Source organism: Vanderwaltozyma polyspora, genomic scaffold (genome assembly GCF_000150035.1).
Source record: "Vanderwaltozyma polyspora DSM 70294 KpolScaffold1004 genomic scaffold, whole genome shotgun sequence".
In the NCBI taxonomy this organism is placed as follows: Eukaryota; Fungi; Ascomycota; class Saccharomycetes; order Saccharomycetales; family Saccharomycetaceae; genus Vanderwaltozyma; species Vanderwaltozyma polyspora.
This window is the reverse complement of record NW_001834672.1, coordinates 28,385-47,921: the sequence shown is the minus strand read 5'-3', so window position 1 is coordinate 47,921 and position 19,537 is coordinate 28,385. Positions and strand designations below refer to the sequence as shown.

General features: G+C 32.9%; 8 protein-coding genes and 1 non-coding gene across 9 annotated transcripts; 6 read left to right on the top strand and 3 right to left on the bottom strand.

The window, feature by feature from the left end:
• Positions 1–542: 542 nt before the first annotated feature.
• Kpol_1004p22 (uncharacterized protein) lies at positions 543–1,970 on the top strand (the record flags this gene model as incomplete). The annotated part of the gene is made up of 1 exon (XM_001645456.1): positions 543–1,970. One exon carries the CDS (start codon positions 543–545, stop codon positions 1,968–1,970), a length of 1,428 nt encoding a protein of 475 aa, XP_001645506.1.
• A 1,959-nt stretch (positions 1,971–3,929) lies between these two features.
• SIP1 (Sip1p) lies at positions 3,930–6,197 on the top strand (the record flags this gene model as incomplete). Its single annotated transcript, XM_001645455.1, has 1 exon — positions 3,930–6,197. One exon carries the CDS (start codon positions 3,930–3,932, stop codon positions 6,195–6,197), a length of 2,268 nt encoding a protein of 755 aa, XP_001645505.1.
• A 603-nt stretch (positions 6,198–6,800) lies between these two features.
• Positions 6,801–10,091, top strand: POL3 (DNA-directed DNA polymerase delta POL3; the record flags this gene model as incomplete). The annotated part of the gene is made up of 1 exon (XM_001645454.1): positions 6,801–10,091. One exon carries the CDS (start codon positions 6,801–6,803, stop codon positions 10,089–10,091), a length of 3,291 nt encoding a protein of 1,096 aa, XP_001645504.1.
• A 141-nt stretch (positions 10,092–10,232) lies between these two features.
• DUN1 (serine/threonine protein kinase DUN1) lies at positions 10,233–11,832 on the bottom strand (the record flags this gene model as incomplete). The annotated part of the gene is made up of 2 exons (XM_001645453.1): positions 10,233–11,705; positions 11,821–11,832. 2 exons carry the CDS (start codon positions 11,830–11,832, stop codon positions 10,233–10,235), a joined length of 1,485 nt encoding a protein of 494 aa, XP_001645503.1.
• A 969-nt stretch (positions 11,833–12,801) lies between these two features.
• Kpol_1004trna2 lies at positions 12,802–12,874 on the top strand. Its single transcript has one exon. It is a non-coding gene; the product is annotated as a tRNA-Met (tRNA).
• A 451-nt stretch (positions 12,875–13,325) lies between these two features.
• On the top strand, positions 13,326–15,704 carry VPS53 (Vps53p; the record flags this gene model as incomplete). The annotated part of the gene is made up of 1 exon (XM_001645452.1): positions 13,326–15,704. One exon carries the CDS (start codon positions 13,326–13,328, stop codon positions 15,702–15,704), a length of 2,379 nt encoding a protein of 792 aa, XP_001645502.1.
• Positions 15,705–15,881: 177 nt separating this feature from the next.
• MAD2 (spindle checkpoint protein MAD2) lies at positions 15,882–16,472 on the bottom strand (the record flags this gene model as incomplete). Its single annotated transcript, XM_001645451.1, has 1 exon — positions 15,882–16,472. The coding sequence occupies one exon, from the start codon at positions 16,470–16,472 to the stop codon at positions 15,882–15,884; it is 591 nt and encodes a 196-aa protein (XP_001645501.1).
• A 269-nt stretch (positions 16,473–16,741) lies between these two features.
• Positions 16,742–17,894, top strand: BET4 (Rab geranylgeranyltransferase BET4; the record flags this gene model as incomplete). Its single annotated transcript, XM_001645450.1, has 2 exons — positions 16,742–16,744; positions 16,917–17,894. 2 exons carry the CDS (start codon positions 16,742–16,744, stop codon positions 17,892–17,894), a joined length of 981 nt encoding a protein of 326 aa, XP_001645500.1.
• A 268-nt stretch (positions 17,895–18,162) lies between these two features.
• CTK2 (Ctk2p) lies at positions 18,163–19,140 on the bottom strand (the record flags this gene model as incomplete). Its single annotated transcript, XM_001645449.1, has 1 exon — positions 18,163–19,140. The coding sequence occupies one exon, from the start codon at positions 19,138–19,140 to the stop codon at positions 18,163–18,165; it is 978 nt and encodes a 325-aa protein (XP_001645499.1).
• Positions 19,141–19,537: the final 397 nt, after the last annotated feature.

The window sequence follows — 19,537 nt, the reverse complement described above, 5'->3', positions numbered from 1 at the left end:
TGTAAACTAAACTGTCTTGGATTCAGTCCCAACTTTAAATCTACCCAATATGGCAGTACTTATCCCATCTTGTTGTCTTCTGGTCTCTCTTGTTGGATATACATTCTTACGGCAAGCTCCTTCTCTCTCTCTCTTTCTTTCTCTCTCTCTTCCGTCTCCTTCCTCCCTGTTCCCTTCTCCCCTGGCCCCAATGGCTAGCTGGACCTTCCGTATTGCAATATTTTGTAATATATTCACTATCCATTATTAATTATGAATTATGAATTATGAATTATAGATTATAGATTATGGATTGTAGATTATGGATTGTAGATTATTGACTGAACTAGTTCAATATTTATTTAACAGTTTGGTTTTTTATACACATCACCTTCTTCAGATCCATTGTTTCTATAACGTACTTCAAATTTGTATTGTATATTGGTATACACTGTATGCTATATTTACTATCTTCATTTGCTTGTCTATCCCATTGATATTTGGATAAAAAAATATACTTTGTTGGCATTTTCACACAGCTCATCATCATCATCTTCATCATCATGGATGCTAATAATGATATCGACTTTATGGATTTTTTGACTGAAAGCAGCAGCATTGATAGTAGGAAGAATTACCTCAATCTCTCTACAAGTAACAAGATTAGGAAAAATGATATAGATGCAGAGGCAAGAATAAGAAGGACTGCTCAGAATAGAGCTGCTCAACGAGCCTTCAGGGAAAGAAAAGAGAAGAAAATGAAAGAACTGGAGAATAAAGTAAATTCATTGGAAAATATACATCAGAAAAATGAAGTCGAAACGGAATTCCTCAGGTCTCAGGTCTTAACTCTAGTCAATGAATTGAAGAAATATAGATCAGAAACTACATCCGATTCAAAGATTTTAAAATTAGTATCAAACTCAAGAGAAAATACAAGAGATCTCAGACATGATAGTATCACATCATTGGATTCTGACCAATCCCCTCTAAATGATATATCGAAATTCAATTTAAATTTAGGTCATATAAATTTAAGCAATTCTCCAAACTCCTCCTCAATAATGTCTTTATCTCCAACAGCAAGCAATAACTTACCAAATGCCTCAGATAGTGGGCTTTTCTCAAATGATTTCAACTTTAATAACCAATTCGACGAACAAGTGTCTACTTTCTGTGCAAAAATGAATAATAACTTCGAAAATCGTAAAAAAATTATTAAAAAGACCTATGATGAAAAGATAAAATTGAAATCTGAGTTCAGCGATGTGAATAGTGTCCTGGCTTCCCCATCACTTTCTTCTTCTCGCTTCTCAGATGACAATAGTTCAACATATTTCAATACTCGTCACCACCATAACAACGATCACAACAATACTACCACTACTAAAAATCACAATTACAATAATCAATCGATGAAATCTGAATTCCCTCCTCTCATCTTCTTTTCAGATAATAACTACATGGATTCTCCTGACAACAGTTTCCCGTTAATTGATGCCTCGTTGGCTTTCCCAAATAACAGTAACAGTAACAGAAATAATAATAATAATAATAATAATAACGTACTCTTCAGAGATATTAGCACTGCAGAGATGCAATTCATGGATGAATCGCCATTACAAAACGTCGAATTCAACTCAGAGGATGCGATTAAAAGGTTAATTTCAGAAGAACCTTCCCCACATTACAGCAACAGCGTGCCACATCTTCATAACAACAATGTAAATTCAGCGAGCTTACATCCTCTGACAGTGTTGGTGCAAGAACCAGATGATGAATTGGATGAAGATGTAGTGGTGCCATCCACAGATTCACAATTAATGAGATGTTCGGAGATTTGGGATCGTATAACTACTAATCCAAGATATACAGATCTCGATATCGATGGGTTATGTGAAGAGTTGATGTTCAGTGCCAAATGTTCAGATAAAGGTGTTGTTGTTGCATCCAAGGACGTGCACAAAGTTTTAGCAAAGCATATGGCATAGGCAAAAACGTGTAAACGTTAAACAAACTGAGACAACCAGGATACCAGAAACACAGAAATGTGAAAATAATAAAGAAGGGTACCGATTAGTTGGTTTAAAACAACATATATTAATTTATGAGAGACTTGACGTTATTATTGGTCTCATAAATTATTCCTGGAATGAGTAATGAATTTTATAAAACAAGAGAGACTTTTTTTTGGTACTAACAACAAAAAGACATTTAGAATATATGTGAATGTATGTGTGTTTGTTTGTATATATTTATATATAAATATATATGTATATAAAGCTAGTTGATTGATTGACGATGTTGATTTGAGTTTATAATTGCGTTGCTTAAATCATTAGATCTACAATTTTTTCATCACATACATGAATAAAGAGATTTGTACTATTATAGTTCTATTTATTCATCAGTGAATTTGTAATGAAGCTTAGCTGTTTCTTGCCAGGGTCCAGCCCAGTGTGCCATGGAACTCCCTACCACTCTTGGGTAAGACACGCCTGGCCAGCAAGAGCCAGAACAGAGTAAGGTAGACCTTTAAGTTTAAGTTCACCCCACCACCTAAGGCACACTTGGAGGCTGGATGAGTAAGGGGCAATTGGACTTAGAACTAATAGTTTCTTTCTGTCTGTCTTGGATGGAAGAAGCAGAAAATTTTTCATTCAGTCCAGAGAGAGAGCAAGGACAAATTACACTTGACAGGCAAATTTGTCCTATGACAAATTTTTCCAGATTCCCTCTTTCTTCCCTCTTTCTTCTCTCACACTTTCCCATAGTTAACAGCAATTGCAACCTTAGGTCACTTCTGCATCTCTTTAGGTACCTTATCTGGTTCCAGTCGAATGGTTCTCTTAACTACTATCAGTCGCACCAAGTGCAAGTGCAAGTGCAATTGTAATTGCAAGAACAAGACCAAGACCAAGCAAGAAAGAACAAAAGATTCATCCATCCTCCATCTACTGGGAATAGTTCTTGAGTTCTGTGTGGTTGCTGGAAGTTCTTGCTTCCATCCAGTCGAGTCCACTTAGAAGCGTTATAGAAAGGCTTGATCTCTCGTCAGACAGGGGCTAGCTAGAGGTTCTTTTATGTATTCTTATGGTTCTGATACTCTAGCAAACAGTTATTGTAGAAGCTGGAATAAAAATATCTGTTACGTGGATGTTTTCTATGACCAGGTTTGAGGTGAACAAATTTGTCTATTTGTTTTTTGATGCATCTAAGGGGCATTCTTATCATCTATATAGGACTTTATAGCCTTGTATCTCTGTAATTTGTTCATATATTCATTCATTCATTTGAGTTGTTTTTATAGTTGTTCGTTGCAGGCACAGCAAGAATTCGTCTTTACGTTAATATTTATAATCAATCCCATTGCAAAATATCATTCATCATCTATCGTCCATCATACATCATCATTCACTTACTCCATCACTAGGTTTAATGTATATCCTCTTATTCTTGTAGGCTTTTTATCGTAGTTGTCCTCGTTGTTATTGTTGTTCTTGTTGTTGTTGCAATAGCAGTGGCTCATATTCATTGCATTATAGAGAAGGATTCTGAGAACTGAGGTGGGTTTGGTCTGGATTGGATTAAACTACTTCTAATGCTGGATCAAAAAAAAAATTTTCTTCCCCCACCTTCTTGTTGCTTATATAGATTACTGACACATCTATCTATATAACCTACCTTTAATGATGCTTATAATGATGAGGTTGTCGATACTTTGAATATCTATATTTAAAGATAGGTTCGATTATAATGTGGACTTGTTTATTACAGGTCACACGCATCACGCACTTATTTGAGAATATTTGATCTGGTTACTGTTTCATAACTTTGATATTGCATCTCTGTCTATCTATATCTTCTATATATAGATATATATATATATACTTTGGAGTTTCAATAAACCAATAGGGGTTGGTAAGGTGGATTTGAATGTATTGATTGAAATGGGAAATCATCTTTCTATTGGTGCCAGACATACCAATTACATTAGTGATGGTGATAATAGCAATGTCCTAGGATCAAATTCATTAAATGACGATGCTCTGTTCAAACAGAGACAAGGTAGTATTAGATCTGAATTATTCACCAGTAGAAATAATTCAAACAGAAATAAGATTTATTCTGAACTAGCTGCAAGAAATAATCTAACCACTATTAACAGTAGCAATACAAATGTTAAAGAATCACTGTTTAAAAAGGACTATTCGATGGGTAGACACCCAAATACTGTCAACCATGTAAAAAATCGTGTTGATTTCACTAGAAATTCAAGCAATGAGTATTCTTCAAGTTCTCTATCTTCAAATACTGACAGTGCTTATACACCTTCGTTTTTCTCTTTGGGTCCTTCAACTGCTACTGTTGAACAATCTACTGAAAAGGTAATAAGGTTGGATGAACAACATCATCCTCATCAAAATCTTGCAAGCAAGAAAGATATCGTGATAAATCATGAACATAGACCTAGCATCTTAGCTTTAAAGCAAAATTTATACGAAAGCAGTAGTGGTGTTCCACTCTATGACTCTCAACCTTCGTCAGAAGTCCCATCTGAATTACACTCTCCAAGTACTAGATCTTTTGAAAGACAAAAATCTGTCTCAATTGATATCCCTCAAGATAATAGCAATAAAAAAGATCTTAGAAATCCAATTTTGATTAATCTAGAATATAATGAAAGGAATAACAAGAATGAATCAAACTTTCAAAATGAAATTCAACCCAATAACTTGAATGTCAACTATAACAATAATGGTAATAGTAACAATTATTCAGCTGATGAGGATATGGTCTGGAATCAATCTCTTCTTAATGGGTTAATTACAAGCAATAATGATTATATTGATAATAATATCAATAATAAAAATTTTAACTTGAACCACCATAAATATCCAAAGTTTGAAAATTCAATCTCACCAACTTTTAACGACTCAAATGATGGAAATGTACATTACGATGGTAAGCAACATTGTAGCGGTACAGAGGGTTATCATTTTTCAGATAAGAAAACTAGCAATATTGTAAATAGAACTCAGTTTTCTTCACTTGCATCAAAACAAATATCATATAGAAATTCATCAGCATTTTCATCAACATTTTCATTAGATCTAGGATCAGAAAATGTTCGTGTATTTTTGAAATGGAGAGATCTAATCGATGACATAGAAAATGCAAATATATCCATAGTCAGTAATGAAATTTTGTCAGTTATTTGCATGAATGATTTGGACTCGGAAAATAGCGATAGCGCTAGAATGGTCTATTATCCAGATACTTCAGAATGGGTCACAAAGTATCTTTTCCTACCCCCAGGTATTTATAAGCTACAGTTTAATGTAAATGGTTCCCTACGTCATTCTGACTATTTACCAACGGCTACAGATAATTTAGGTAACATTGTTAACTGGTTTGAAGTACCAAGAGGTTATGAAAGTATTGAACCATTTAGAGATAATGATTATGTTAAAAATGAAATATCTGGAGGTATCCTTCAACCAATACCAAATACATTGGGTATCCCCTCGGTATCTTCACAATTGTCATCCTTCTCATTCCATGCTAGTAGACCAACTACTCCATATTCTGATTTTGCAGGCATTAATAGGTCAAGTCCTTTGCCACTACGTGAAAAATCTCCTGATGTCAAATCAACTAATTTTGATTTAGAATTCTCAACAGCAGTACCAGAGCCTAAATATGATTATACGACTGAAATTCCAGAAATCTATAAAGCAGTGGATCTGGATCTAACTACTGCAAAGGCCACAGAAACTACGACTGACGATGAAGATATAACCAAACCACCTTTATATCTAGGAACAGGTGGTAATTCGATCTTTAATGATGTGATTGGTTGCAGTCAAAGAGATTTATTTGAAAAATTGAGTAAAAATACTGGCAAAGGACTAAACACTGATGAACTGGAGAAGATATTTTTAGCTAAATACCCAATTACAGACCTACCAATTTACTTAAATACAGATTACATGAATAAAGCATTAGAACAGCATAGAAATATTGTTGGAGTGGATGATGTTATGCAAGAAGAAATTAATGTCGTGAATCACATAGTTCCACATGTTAATATCAAGCATTTGTTAACTCATAATATCCAAGACTCGGTAATTGCCGTTGCATGCACAGTGAGATATGGTGGTAAATTCATCACACAGGTTGTATATTCTCCATGTTCTGTGGAAAATGATGATTAATATAGCATATTCCCAATTAACATTCGTTGCATTTATGAAATGATACACACTTTTTTATAAAAATTCTCCCCTCATAAATAAAGGTAAAGACAGATTAACTAAATGGTTTTACATCATTTAATCACTTGATGTGTTATAAATTAAAAGGTATTCTTTTAAAGTTGCCTATCTGCTTTACAAGAAAAGAAAAAGAAATAGATATATAGCATATATAGCATATTGCATAACTTTTTGAATTTAATGACCTCATACATTAATAACAACTACTTCTAAAGATTTATGATATTTAGTTCATCTGATTCGTAATATATTGGTTCAGTGGTAACCATTGAATCTTTAATATATTTAGCAAGAATCTACTCACGTGATGAGACATCTGACGCGTAAGGATATTTTAATTTAAAATTAAGAGATGATTTAAATAATTTGGCGTTTTTCACGCTGGAGTTATAGGTTTAAAAGATACTTATTCTTGTCTAATCCTGGTGAAGGTATATCAGATATTTGAATATAATCAACTTAGGTACTTAACTAACAATAGTTTATATTGCCAGTTTCTTTTTATTCTAAGAAATACCAGGGATTACAGAGTAGGTTGTCAAAATGTCTATTGGTCTAAAACGTCCTGGTGAGGATGAAAGTAGTGAACTTCAAGATGGTACTATTGATAAGAAAGTAAGATTGCAATCAAAGGATCATGGTGTGGGAAGTGAACCGGTATCGACTATAGAAATCATTCCAACTGATTCATTTCGAAAATTTAAGGAACATGGTTATAAAGCAAAAGGTTCAGATATTCATGGAACTCAAATGGTTTCAACTTTTGAACAAGAATTATCTCAAATGGAGCATGAAATTGCTGAGCTCGATGAACAAAGTACAGAATCTTATCCAAGAAAACCATTAGATCCAGAATTTTCTCCTGAAACTCATGATATTTCGTTTCAACAACTAGATTGTGAAGATAGTTTGCTACCAGGCTCTAAAGATGGAAGTACCTCATATGTTGTTAGATTTTTTGGTGTAACTGATAATGGTCATTCTGTTCTATGTAATGTAACAGGATTTAAACATTACTTATATGTCCCAGCTCCAATGTCTGCAGAATCACCATCCAATGAAGACCTACTGGGTTTTGTCAAGCATATTAATGAACAATTGGATAATTGTGTAGATTCTATTGAAATAGTTGAAAAGCAATCCATTTGGGGTTACTCCGGTGATAGTAAGCTACCGTTTTGGAAAGTATATTTGAAAACTCCAAACATGATTAATAAGGTCAGAACTGGTTTCGAAAAGGGTCATTTTTCTTATAAATCTTGGTTTTCCAATGGTACAACATCATATGATAATATTGCTTATACTTTAAGATTAATGATAGATTGTGGTATAGTGGGTATGTCATGGATCACTCTACCAAAACAAAAATATAAAATGATTCCAGAAAAAGACAAGGTTTCAACATGTCAATTAGAGGTCAAAATAAACTATAAAGATTTAATTTCCCATGCACCAGAAAATAATTGGTCGCACTCTGCACCATTACGTATATTATCATTTGATATTGAATGTGCTGGTAGAGTGGGTGTTTTCCCTGAACCTGAACACGACTCTGTTATTCAAATTGCAAATGTTGTCAGTATTGCTGGCGCCAAGAAGCCATTTATTCGTAACGTGTTCACAGTAGATACCTGTTCTCCGATTACTGGTTCTCATATATTCTCACATGAAACAGAAAAGGAAATGTTAAGCAAATGGCGTGAGTTCATAGTAAAAGTTGATCCTGATCTAATCATAGGTTATAACAGTGCAAATTTCGATTTACCGTACTTGATTGATCGTGCGAAGGCTTTAAAGATAGATAACTTCCCATACTTTGGTAGATTGTTTAATGTAAAGCAAGAAGTTAAAGAATCTAGTTTCTCATCTAAAGCATATGGTACCAGAACATCTAAGGTAGTCAATATTGATGGTCGTCTACAATTAGATTTATTGCAGTTCATTCAACGTGAGTATAAACTAAGATCATACACTTTAAATGCTGTGTCAGCACATTTTTTGGGTGAACAAAAGGAAGATGTTCATCACAGTATTATTACTGACTTGCAAAATGGTGATAGTGAAACAAGAAGAAGATTGGCTGTATATTGTTTGAAGGATGCATATCTGCCGCTTAGATTATTGGAAAATTTGATGGCTTTAGTTAATTATACTGAAATGTCTCGTGTAACAGGTGTGCCATTTTCATACTTACTTTCACGTGGTCAACAAATTAAGGTCGTCTCTCAATTATTTAGGAAATGTATTGAAATCGATACAGTGATTCCAAATATGGCTTCACAGGGAACGGATCAACAATATGAAGGTGCGACAGTCATTGAACCTATCCGTGGTTACTATGACATTCCGATCGCAACATTAGATTTCAATTCTTTATATCCAAGTATTATGATGGCCCATAATTTATGTTACACTACTTTATGTAACAAAGAAACGGTTCAAAGATTAAACTTGAAGAAGGATGAAGATTATATCATCACACCTAATGGTGATTATTTTGTATCAACAAAGTTAAGGCATGGTATTTTACCAATCATTCTTCGTGAACTTATTGATGCAAGAAAAAGAGCTAAGAAAGATTTAAAGAATGAAACAGATCCGTTCAAGAAAAACGTTCTTAATGGTAGGCAATTGGCATTAAAGATCTCAGCCAATTCTGTTTATGGTTTTACTGGTGCAACTGTAGGTAAACTGCCTTGTTTGGCAATTTCTTCATCTGTCACAGCCTTTGGTCGTGATATGATCATGACAACTAAGAACGCTGTGGAAGAAAAATATAGAATATCTAATGGTTACAAGCATGATGCGGTAGTTGTATATGGTGATACAGATTCTGTAATGGTTAAATTTGGTACTTCCGATTTAAAAGAATCCATGGAATTAGGTACTGAAGCAGCTGCATTTGTTTCAGGTCTATTTAAAGATCCTATTAATTTGGAATTTGAAAAGGCTTATTTCCCTTATTTATTGATTAACAAGAAAAGATATGCAGGCCTTTATTGGACGAGGACTGAAAAATACGATAAATTGGATCAAAAGGGTCTAGCTTCTGTCCGTCGTGATTCCTGTCCATTAGTTTCCATTGTTATGAATAAGGTGCTGAAGAAAATTTTAATTGATAGAGATGTTGACAATGCTTTAGCATATGTTAAGCAGATTATTGATAATTTACTGCATAATAAGGTTGATATTTCTCAACTGATTATTTCTAAAACACTGGCCCCTAATTATACAAATCCACAACCACACGCCATATTAGCTGAACGTATCAGAAAAAGAGAAGGTTCTGGTCCTAATACTGGTGACCGTGTTGATTATGTCATTATGGGTGGTAACGATAAATTGTACAATAGAGCAGAAGATCCACTTTATGTCTTGGAACATAATCTTCAATTAGATTCTAAGTATTACTTAACAAATCAGTTACAAAATCCAATTATCAGTATTATTGCACCAATTATTGGTGAAAAGGGTGCCAATTCTATGTTTGTTGTAAAATCTATAAAGATTAACACTGGGAGTATGAAAGGTGGTTTGATGGGTTTTATTAAAAAAGTTGAGTCTTGTAAAGGTTGTAAAGGTCCTTTGAAATCTGGTGAAGGACCTTTATGTCATAATTGTAAATCAAGATCAAGTGAACTGTATATTAAGACTCTTTATGATGTGAGAGAATTAGAACAAAAATTCGCTAGACTATGGACCCAATGTCAACGTTGTTCTGGAAGTTTGCATAATGAGGTTTTATGTTCTAATAAGAACTGTGACATTTTTTACATGCGTGTTAAAGTGAAGAAGGAACTACAAGAAAAGGTTGAACAATTGAGTAAGTGGTAAATTATTTATAGAACATTGATACATTATATTGAAAATAAAGATCTATTTATGCATATATATATATTATTATTAGGCATTCTCGGTATGTAACGTATCGTTAATGAAGGATATTTTTTAATAATTATCTTTTATTCAAATCTTTTATAAACACGAAAGTTCTGAATATGTTTTTGGCATTTTAGAGTCAGTTATTTTTAAACGTTCCATCACTACAGACACAGAATTGCTCTTAATGTCATTGAACCATTCATGATTTATCATATCTTCAATACTATATCTCTGAGCAGGATTTACTACCAGTAGGTTAGATATTAGATGCAGTACTGAATCATTGATTTCATCCCAGTATGGTGAGAAGAAAGCAAATTTTCCTTGTAAAATTTGTTCTTTCAAAGTTGGCGGGCCCAATTGATCACTAAATGGAGGGAAACCACACAAACATACATATAATAATACGCCAGTACTCCATATATCTACTTTTGAAGTGTAACCGGTTTTTCGTAATACCTCAGGTGCAACATATGACGGAGTACCACATAATGTGTTAGTAAATTGTAATTCCCCTGTAAATTTAGCTAAACCAAAGTCTGCAATCTTCACTTGGATATCAATCTCATCTTCGTCCCATGGTCCAGTTTTAATTTGATCATTTGAAGTTCTTCTGGTAATATTTAATAAAATGTTTTCAGGTTTGATATCTCTGTGAATAATATTTTGCCCATGTAAATACTGTATACCAGATAATATTTGTTTAAACAGTGCTTTTGTTTCATTCTGAGAAAGCGAAGTTTTTCGAACAATTCTATCAAATAATTCACCATCATCTATCTTATCTAATACCAGATATTTCTGTATTTGAGACTTACTCAGTGGTTCTACATAACTATCCAAAAGGTTGACAATATTTGGATGGTGAACTCTCATAAGGATATCAGTTTCTTCTCTAAATTGGTGGTTCTTCTTCTGATCATCATTTAATTGAGGATGGAATATCTTGATTGCTACTGATTGTCCTGTTTTCTTATTTCTTCCCTCTTTAACAATTGCATAATGCCCTGATCCCAATTCTTTACCGATTATATATTTATCAAAAACAGATTCTTGTCTGGCCTTTTGCAAATGTTTACGGATCATGCTCTGGCTACTGGTGAACCCAAATAGCGGCTTCTTAAATGCATCCTCATTGGATTTTTCTAATTCTATATTATCACCGTCGCTGTAACTCTGATATTTAAACAAAAAAGAACAAGTCTTACCAAATACTATCCTATCACCGTTTTTTAGCATATAATCCTTCCTTACTAATCGATTGCCATTAATAAAAGTACCATTCCTACTCTTGTCTACAATATTCAACAACTTGCTTTTACCATGTCCAACATCCATCTCCACTAAAAAAAGTTTACAGTGCCTTGTAGATATATCCAATTCATTCAAAGTAACATCACAGGACCTACTTCTGCCAATGGATACTTCATCTTGCTCAGGAATATCTATCTTCTGTTCTTTCCCAGGAATCAAACTCATTAAAGTGGCAAGTGGGTGTTTTCCAGACTTAATATCATCTTGGATATGTTGTCTTTTAGAGACACTAAACTCATCAGCAGAATTTTCCTATCAAAGATTAAGATCAAAAAAGAAGAACATGAACACATCAGTTAGTAATCTGTCTTTTTATCAGTTTTGAATAACACGAAGCATTTAAAATCATATAATTTTTTTAACATACTCTTTTGCTCATTGCTTAACTCAGTGTAGAAAGTGCAACTACCTCTATAAATAAGAACCTTCCCCTAAAGGTAATCAACGAAATCGATAGAGAGCCTTTTATATCTATATAATTCACAAATTGATGACCAAATCGTCCACCAATTGTATCATATCTTCTATAAATATGTTCAATTTATGGGTTGTTTCCTCTGTTAAATTTGGTGATAATTGATCTGATTGAAAGCATACGCGAAACTGTATAGAAATGTAAATAATAACATTGGCAATACGACAACAAACAAACAATAAATAAATAAACAAATAAATAGGCTTAATAGACCTCTCAGTTGATAGAATTGGTTGTCTAACGTTGTTATTGGTGGGTTATTGCAGTTCCAGTCGATTTCCTGTGGTCAGGTTTATATAAGAATGCAACAATCATGGTGATTTTGTTGTACTTCCTAGCTAACGAAGGAATGGAAGATTACGTTAGGTAGAGGATCCAGTTGTGGTACATTTGAAGATTGATTTGGGTATTACCTTCAACTATGGGCTTTATAATAAAGTTTTTAGTTGGGTCTTTTCTGTTCGTTTTGAAGATTTTCATTATGGTGAAAAGCTGTTTGGCCAATCTAACGTTGGAATGCTTTGGGAAGATGAATAACCAACAATACCGATGCACTACTGGTAGCACAGTGGAAATTTAATTTGGGAAATACAGGTAGACATGTAGATATTTCACAAATGTATCAAACTAATAACAAACTAATAACAAACTAATAACTGGAGGCAATTAATTGTATTGTCATTTCCATTTATATTTTTATTTTTATTTTTTTTAAAGAATCCACAACTAACGGGAAAGGGTAATAATGCTAACATATTCAAGATGCATTTGCAATTAAATGGAAAGGATATTGGAGCAATTTTAAAAGAAAGTTCGTTTTATTCATCCCAGCACTACATTGCTACTACCTTTAACTGACTCAACGGTTAATAAGCTTCAGTAGCTCAGTCGGAAGAGCGTCAGTCTCATAATCTGAAGGTCGAGAGTTCGAACCTCCCCTGGAGCACATTTGTTTTTTTTTGGTCCTCTCCTTTTTTAAAGCCCTGGATTTTATCATAAAACATAAATTCAGAGAGATAGACAATAATACTCAAGATTTATCAATAACATGTTTTAAAACTATAAATTAAGTTAAGGTTGAGTTATATTTTTTAACAGGCTACGAAGGATATTGAGGATAGTTTACTATAGGACCCTGGCACTTGAAGGATTCAATTGATTCTCTGCTGTTGCATTATTTTTGGAATTTACAAGCATTTTCAATTGAAAAATCTGGTTTTACAAGAGGTAATTTTAAATTCTTTCTCTGTCTTACAATACCATTTTATTCAACATAGACAATTGGTTTGTTATTTGGATCACTAGTGTTTGGTGATAATCTATTGTGATCTGTTTACTTGTATCATTCGCCTACATATATTGAAGTGGTTTTTTCAGTAGCCACTTTTTGTTAGACTATGATATCTAAATCTTTGGAGTATGATCCCCTGGAAGATATCACAACTATCCTGGCTCATAAGGAATCCCTTGATGACATTGATAATCTGATAGCAGCCACTAAGAACCATAGGATTAATTTGGAAAATGAGGTCTTGGAATTAGATGAAGAGCGTAAAAAATCAGTGGATGGATTGAGTGGGAAAGATGGCATTGACGATTTTGATTTTTTGAATGTCTTTAAAGACTTTGAAGATACTAAAAAATTTGCCTCAGTTACTCAAAATAATATATCTAGGTTAACTGAAGGGATCTCGCATTTGGACTACGCAAAGAAAAATCTCACTCAATCAATGACATTATTTCAAAATTTACAAATTCTAACAGATAGTTACACAGAATGTAAGAAATTATTAGGGAAGAAATCGTTCATTGAACTTTCTTCGTCTTATAAAATTATGTGTTCGATGTCAGAAAATACATTTGCTTCTTACAAATCCGTTGATGAGATTAATAAATTATTGGCATCGATAGCAAGATTGAAAGCAAATGTTTTAGATGAAATTATGAATAGTTATAAAAAGATTCTATCTGGAAGAATTCCTGAAAATAGCTTAATGAAAAAGGAATTGAAAGTTGGTGTTAGTGAACTCTTAGAATCAGATCATGGTTCAAAAGCTCAGGTGATAGATTTTTGTATTAACAAGCTCTTGTATGAAATTACAGAAATTTTTCAAATCGATGATGAAGCAGGCTCTTTAGAAAATTTACCTCGTCGTTATATTTTCTTCAAGAAAATATTGAATAATTACAACTCAAATTTTTCTCCATTTTTTGCAGACACTTGGGAAATTCCACAGAAACTAACCTCGAAGTTCTATTCTATGACTAGAAAAGATCTACAATTATTATTAAAAAGAGAGCTATCTGGCACATCTCCGTCAGTTGATTTATTTATGAATTCTCTTCAAGAAACCTTGGAATTTGAAAAATACATTGATGTTAGATTCTCAAGAAAAATAACAGATGAAAAACTTTCCAAAACTTTTGAACCATATCTATCCTTATGGATTACTCACCAGGAAAAATCAATGAAGGATAAAATATTAGCATACATGAGTGAAAGTAAACTACCAGAAAACCCATCAGATTCATTGGTGATACCGTCAAGTGCAGACTTATTTAGAACGTATCGTTCAGTCTTATCGCAAACTATGGAATTAACCGGCAGCGGTACAAATGACAACATATTGAAATCTTTGGCAAGTTTCTTCTCGAAATGGCTACATGAATATTACGAAAAGATATTAAAACCATTATTACTTCCCCCAAATGTTGAAATAAAAAATAAAGACGAGGCTATTCAATATACAGTTTTACTTGTGAATACTGCTGATTACTGCTCTGTTACTATCAATCAACTGGAGGAAAAATTGGTAGAATTTAGTAAAGATTCAGAAAGGATATCAAAAATTTTTATACCAATTAAGGATTTATATGGGGATATTCTAGCTAGAGGAAACAATTTCCTATTATCTAGGATTGTTGCTCTAGATATGACGTATGTATGGAGAGAGTTTAATAATATCGACTGGTCTCGAATTGAAGTTGAAGATTATAGTAGATATATGATAACATTAGCTAATGTGTTGTCATTTGCTTCTGATTCAGCCACTCTAACTAGCTCAAGTGTCAAGAAATCATCAGTCGAATCAATTGTTACTCAATTTAACAGGGATGTTTATAGTTGGAACTTCCTTGATAAGATTATTGATTTGGTAAGCTATGATTTTGTAGGTTGTATCATTAAATTACTACAACCAGTTCCGCCGTTTGCGTCAACTACCTCTACAAGAAAGCTAAGTGCAGAAAAAATTGTTGTTATAGGTGACCAACTGCTACTAGATGTCTCGAAAATGAAAGATACAATGAACTTGATGTTGGACATGATGTCTAAAAGTTCAATACAGAGTACCTCATTAAACAGGGTTAAAAAGCATTCAGATAACAATATTAATTTATTGACAAGATTTATTAAATTACTTATGGCTCCAATAAATTCACCAGACGACTATCATGAAAATTACAAGACTTTGACAGGTAATAATATAAATACGGCAGTCTGGAGTTTTCTATTTGCATTAAAAGGAGCCTCGTGGGATCTAAATTTCTGGCAACAACATTGGACGGTATTTAATTTAGATCTAGAAAAGGATGATTCGTCTGAGCCAGTTCAAACTAATGATAATTTCATCTTTATCTGGCAACCTGAATTGTTTGCCCAATTTCAAGTTAATCTATTACGAATTCAAAATCTATCATGGACTGATTTTATAAGAAACGAATTAAAAATTACAATGCCAAAAAGAACTGTCGCAAGTTCAAACATAAAATCCTGATCAATTTGATATAAGGTAAATAATATAATGGATAGATTAAGGTATGTACATGAGTGTATATAACCAATGCATAATATATATATATATATATTTCTCTTAACAGTTTATTAGTTGCTTTGTTTGTTTTCTCATATTAGTAATTTGAAATCAATTCCCAAAGATGCAATTATGGAACTATCAATATTTATAACTTACTTGCGCTGACACTCTGTGATCACTTGTAGAAAACGACTTAAACTGTACTGATTCCCCGTCTGGAATCTCTTTACTATCGGAATCTGCCCATTCTAAGGGCACTTTTGCATCAGCATCGGTATAAGCTAATACATTAAAGGTGTAGTTGCCTTCATCTTCCAACTCTGGAAGAAACGTCACACTTGCCGTAATCTGTCTAATCAATGCACGTATCTGCTTCTGAGTCTCTTGCAATGGCACATCTTCATGTTCTTTACCTTCATCCTTTTGATAATGATCGATATCAAACGACCATCTTTCCACTATATCTCCTTCATCTCGATCCACAATGCATAAAACTATTTTATTACATTTCCCACCAAGTAACCATCTGTGAACTTGAGAAAGAATCTGTCGAATATATTGCTTTAAATCATCATCTTGGGTCTTCAACAATGATAATTCATATTTCTTAACCACTACAAAATCCTCTGATGGATAGATCCCTCTCTGACATAGGATAGAATTGATACCATACTCAAAAAACTCAGTGATAGTTCTTGTAGAACCTTTTAAACTAATTGATTTCGACATAATGATATCCTTAATAGCTTTCCAATCCACTTTTAGTTGAGTATTACCTTTGGTCTGTCTCGTAAATTGTTCAATATCAGTTTTTAATTGATTTAAATTTACATGAACTAAATGTATTGAAAAAAGTATATCAATTATTAAGAACTGAAACCAGTTTGTATAGCATAAGAAGGTTGCTTAGTTTGTTGATTTGTGAAAGATCAATCTCACTGTAGTTGTTGGATCTAGTTTGAGGTGGTTAAGGTTAATTGGAATTTGAAGTTTCCAAAATGGTATGTAACTAGTCGTTTTATCAGGTTTTAAGATAAATGAGATCAAAATAATATTTACTAACCGATTGTAATAATAAATGAGCCTACTCATGGACAGACAGTAAAAAGTAGTCATTCGTGACTGATATCAGTCTGTTTTATGTTGTCGACATTGTTGTTGTTTTTGTTATAGCATGGTATTAAAAGAAGACAATGGACTGAAGAACTTCTTAAACAGAAGAAGTTACAAGATCAAAAAAAGATCAGTGAATATAGAGATCTTACCAAAACTGTTTTAGATAAAAAACGTAAGGAGATATATACTTTGGAGACATTTGATTTGACCACCCAGGTACTGAAGATAAATCCTGAGTTCAATTCTGTTTGGAATTATAGGAGGGATATTATTAATTCTTTAAGAGATGGACTAGCTATTGAATCGTGGGAAGATGAATTGAATTTCACCATGGCTCAAATGAAAGTATTTCCAAAAGTGTATTGGATTTGGAACCATAGAGTTTGGATTCTTAATAATTACCCCAATTCACCACTGAAGATTTGGCAAAGGGAATTAGTTATTGCCAGTAAAGTGCTTGAAATGGATGCAAGAAATTATCACGCATGGCATTATAGAAGAATAATTGTTAATGAAATTGAAAAAATCAGTGGTAAAAGTATGGATAAGTCAGAACTAGAATATACCACTTTGAATATTAATCAAAATATATCAAATTTTTCGAGTTGGCATCAAAGAGCTAAATTATTGCCAAGAATGTTTAGTACCGATGAGGTAATGGATAAGAAGAAGTTTATTAATGATGAAGTATCTTATATTACAAATGCGATGTTTACTGATGCTGAAGATCAATCTGTTTGGTTATACATTAAATGGTTTATAAAAAATGAAATTGTTTCCAAGACTTTATCTGGAGATGAATATCAGAAAATGCTTAAAGATTTGAAAAATAATATACTTGCTATAAATGAGGATGAAGTTGAATTCTCTGGAGTTCAAAATAATTGGTGTTTAAAAATATTGATAGTAATTGAAGATATAGAAACGTCTTTAGGAATAACGAATACTTCCAATAAAACAGAGTATATTGAGCAATTGATAGAGGCTGATCCGCTAAGGAAAAATAGATACATGCATTTGCTAAATAAGCACTAAATAATTAAATATATCGTTCTTGTCAACTAATAAAATAGAAGTCTTAAAAATGATGATTATTGAATGGGAAAATATGAATGGGGATTCCAAAGAGAATATGCAATTTTAACTGATAAATTTTTAAAATATCCTTGTAATCTATTTTAATTGTAAAGCTTAAAATCTATAATAATGTACAAATCACATTTATAAGCTTAACAAATGTTATGTTCAATGTGAGGGATGAGGGGAAATTCATAAAAATAAAATTACAATCACACATCTTCAGTTATTTTAACTTACGTTTCTTTGCATTTATAATTGCGTTTTCTTCTTTAACAAACTTTGAAGATAAAACATATCTTCTCTCTCGTTGTGTAAAATCACGAGCTGTAGTTAAATATTTATCCTCTTCTGTTTCTTTCATTGTAAAGTCTTTTAATCCAGTTTCAGGACTTGAATTTGCCTTTAATTGCATAAACACTTCCAAAGAAACTGGTGGGAATTTGCTAGATGTATGATCCTTTAAATTACAAGAATCAAATGCATTGATGTAATAGTTCAACACTCCGAAGTAAGCTTCGTTAATGGAGTCATTATTTGTTTTGAACTTTTCATAATCATTTACAGGCCAATCTTTTAATTTCAATAATTCAAATGCTACTTTTAGAATCGCTAAAGCTATTGTATGCTGAGGTAAAATCAATAGTAAATCTGTTTTCAAAATGTCATAAGATATAACCCATGATAAATGGCATAATTCATAGGTGAAACCTAAATGTTTGCCAAATTTAACAATATATTCGTCAATATGAATACGATTATTTACCCTATAGTCAAAGCAGCATGCTTCTAACAATCGCAGCTCAACTTGGAATATTCTTTTCTTAAAATTTTCAATTATATCTTGATTAATATTATTAATATTTCGTAGTCTAAATGAAACTATACATAATTCATTAATCTTTTTAAATGTCTCTACTTGTTTGCAACTTAATAGAAGTGCTGTAGTTGCCACTGTATGGCACATTTCAGTTTCAAATTTATTAAAGACATAATATCTCTGATAATAATAAAATGCGGTCTCCAAAGTCTTTCTTGGGAATTGAAATTGTACACAGATATCACTCATAAATTTAAATATCACAAGTTTCCTCTGCATATATGAACGTCGATCGGGTATCGTATTTTTATAAGCCTGTTGAAGCTCATTTCTTGTTAAATATGGCCTCGAAAGAGATAGTTGAACTTTCAATGTTGCAAACATCTTCGGGAGTTGTTTGACTATTCAAATCCCTTAAATCCCCCGAACTCACATTGACAGGTATCTTTCCTTCTGCAATAACGTGTGTATCCTCCGCCCGGACCTGTTTTGGCATTCGGGGTTAAGATAAGAAAGGGCGCGTGAATGAAACTTTTTTTTCCCTTGGCCTTCCCAACAATCCCAATCTAAAAACAAACTTAGAACCCGGCTGCTACCACTCAAAACCCAACCCAGTGGGCAAATTGTCCCCCTTGAAGCACCCCCAAAAGCTTGGGCAAACTTTATTACAGTTCCTCACACCCCCCTAAGGACCCCCCCCCCAAAATCCCCAATATTTATTTTAGTTAACACCCCCCTAAACACATGGAATTTCACACCCCGTTTAATACCCACCTGGGAA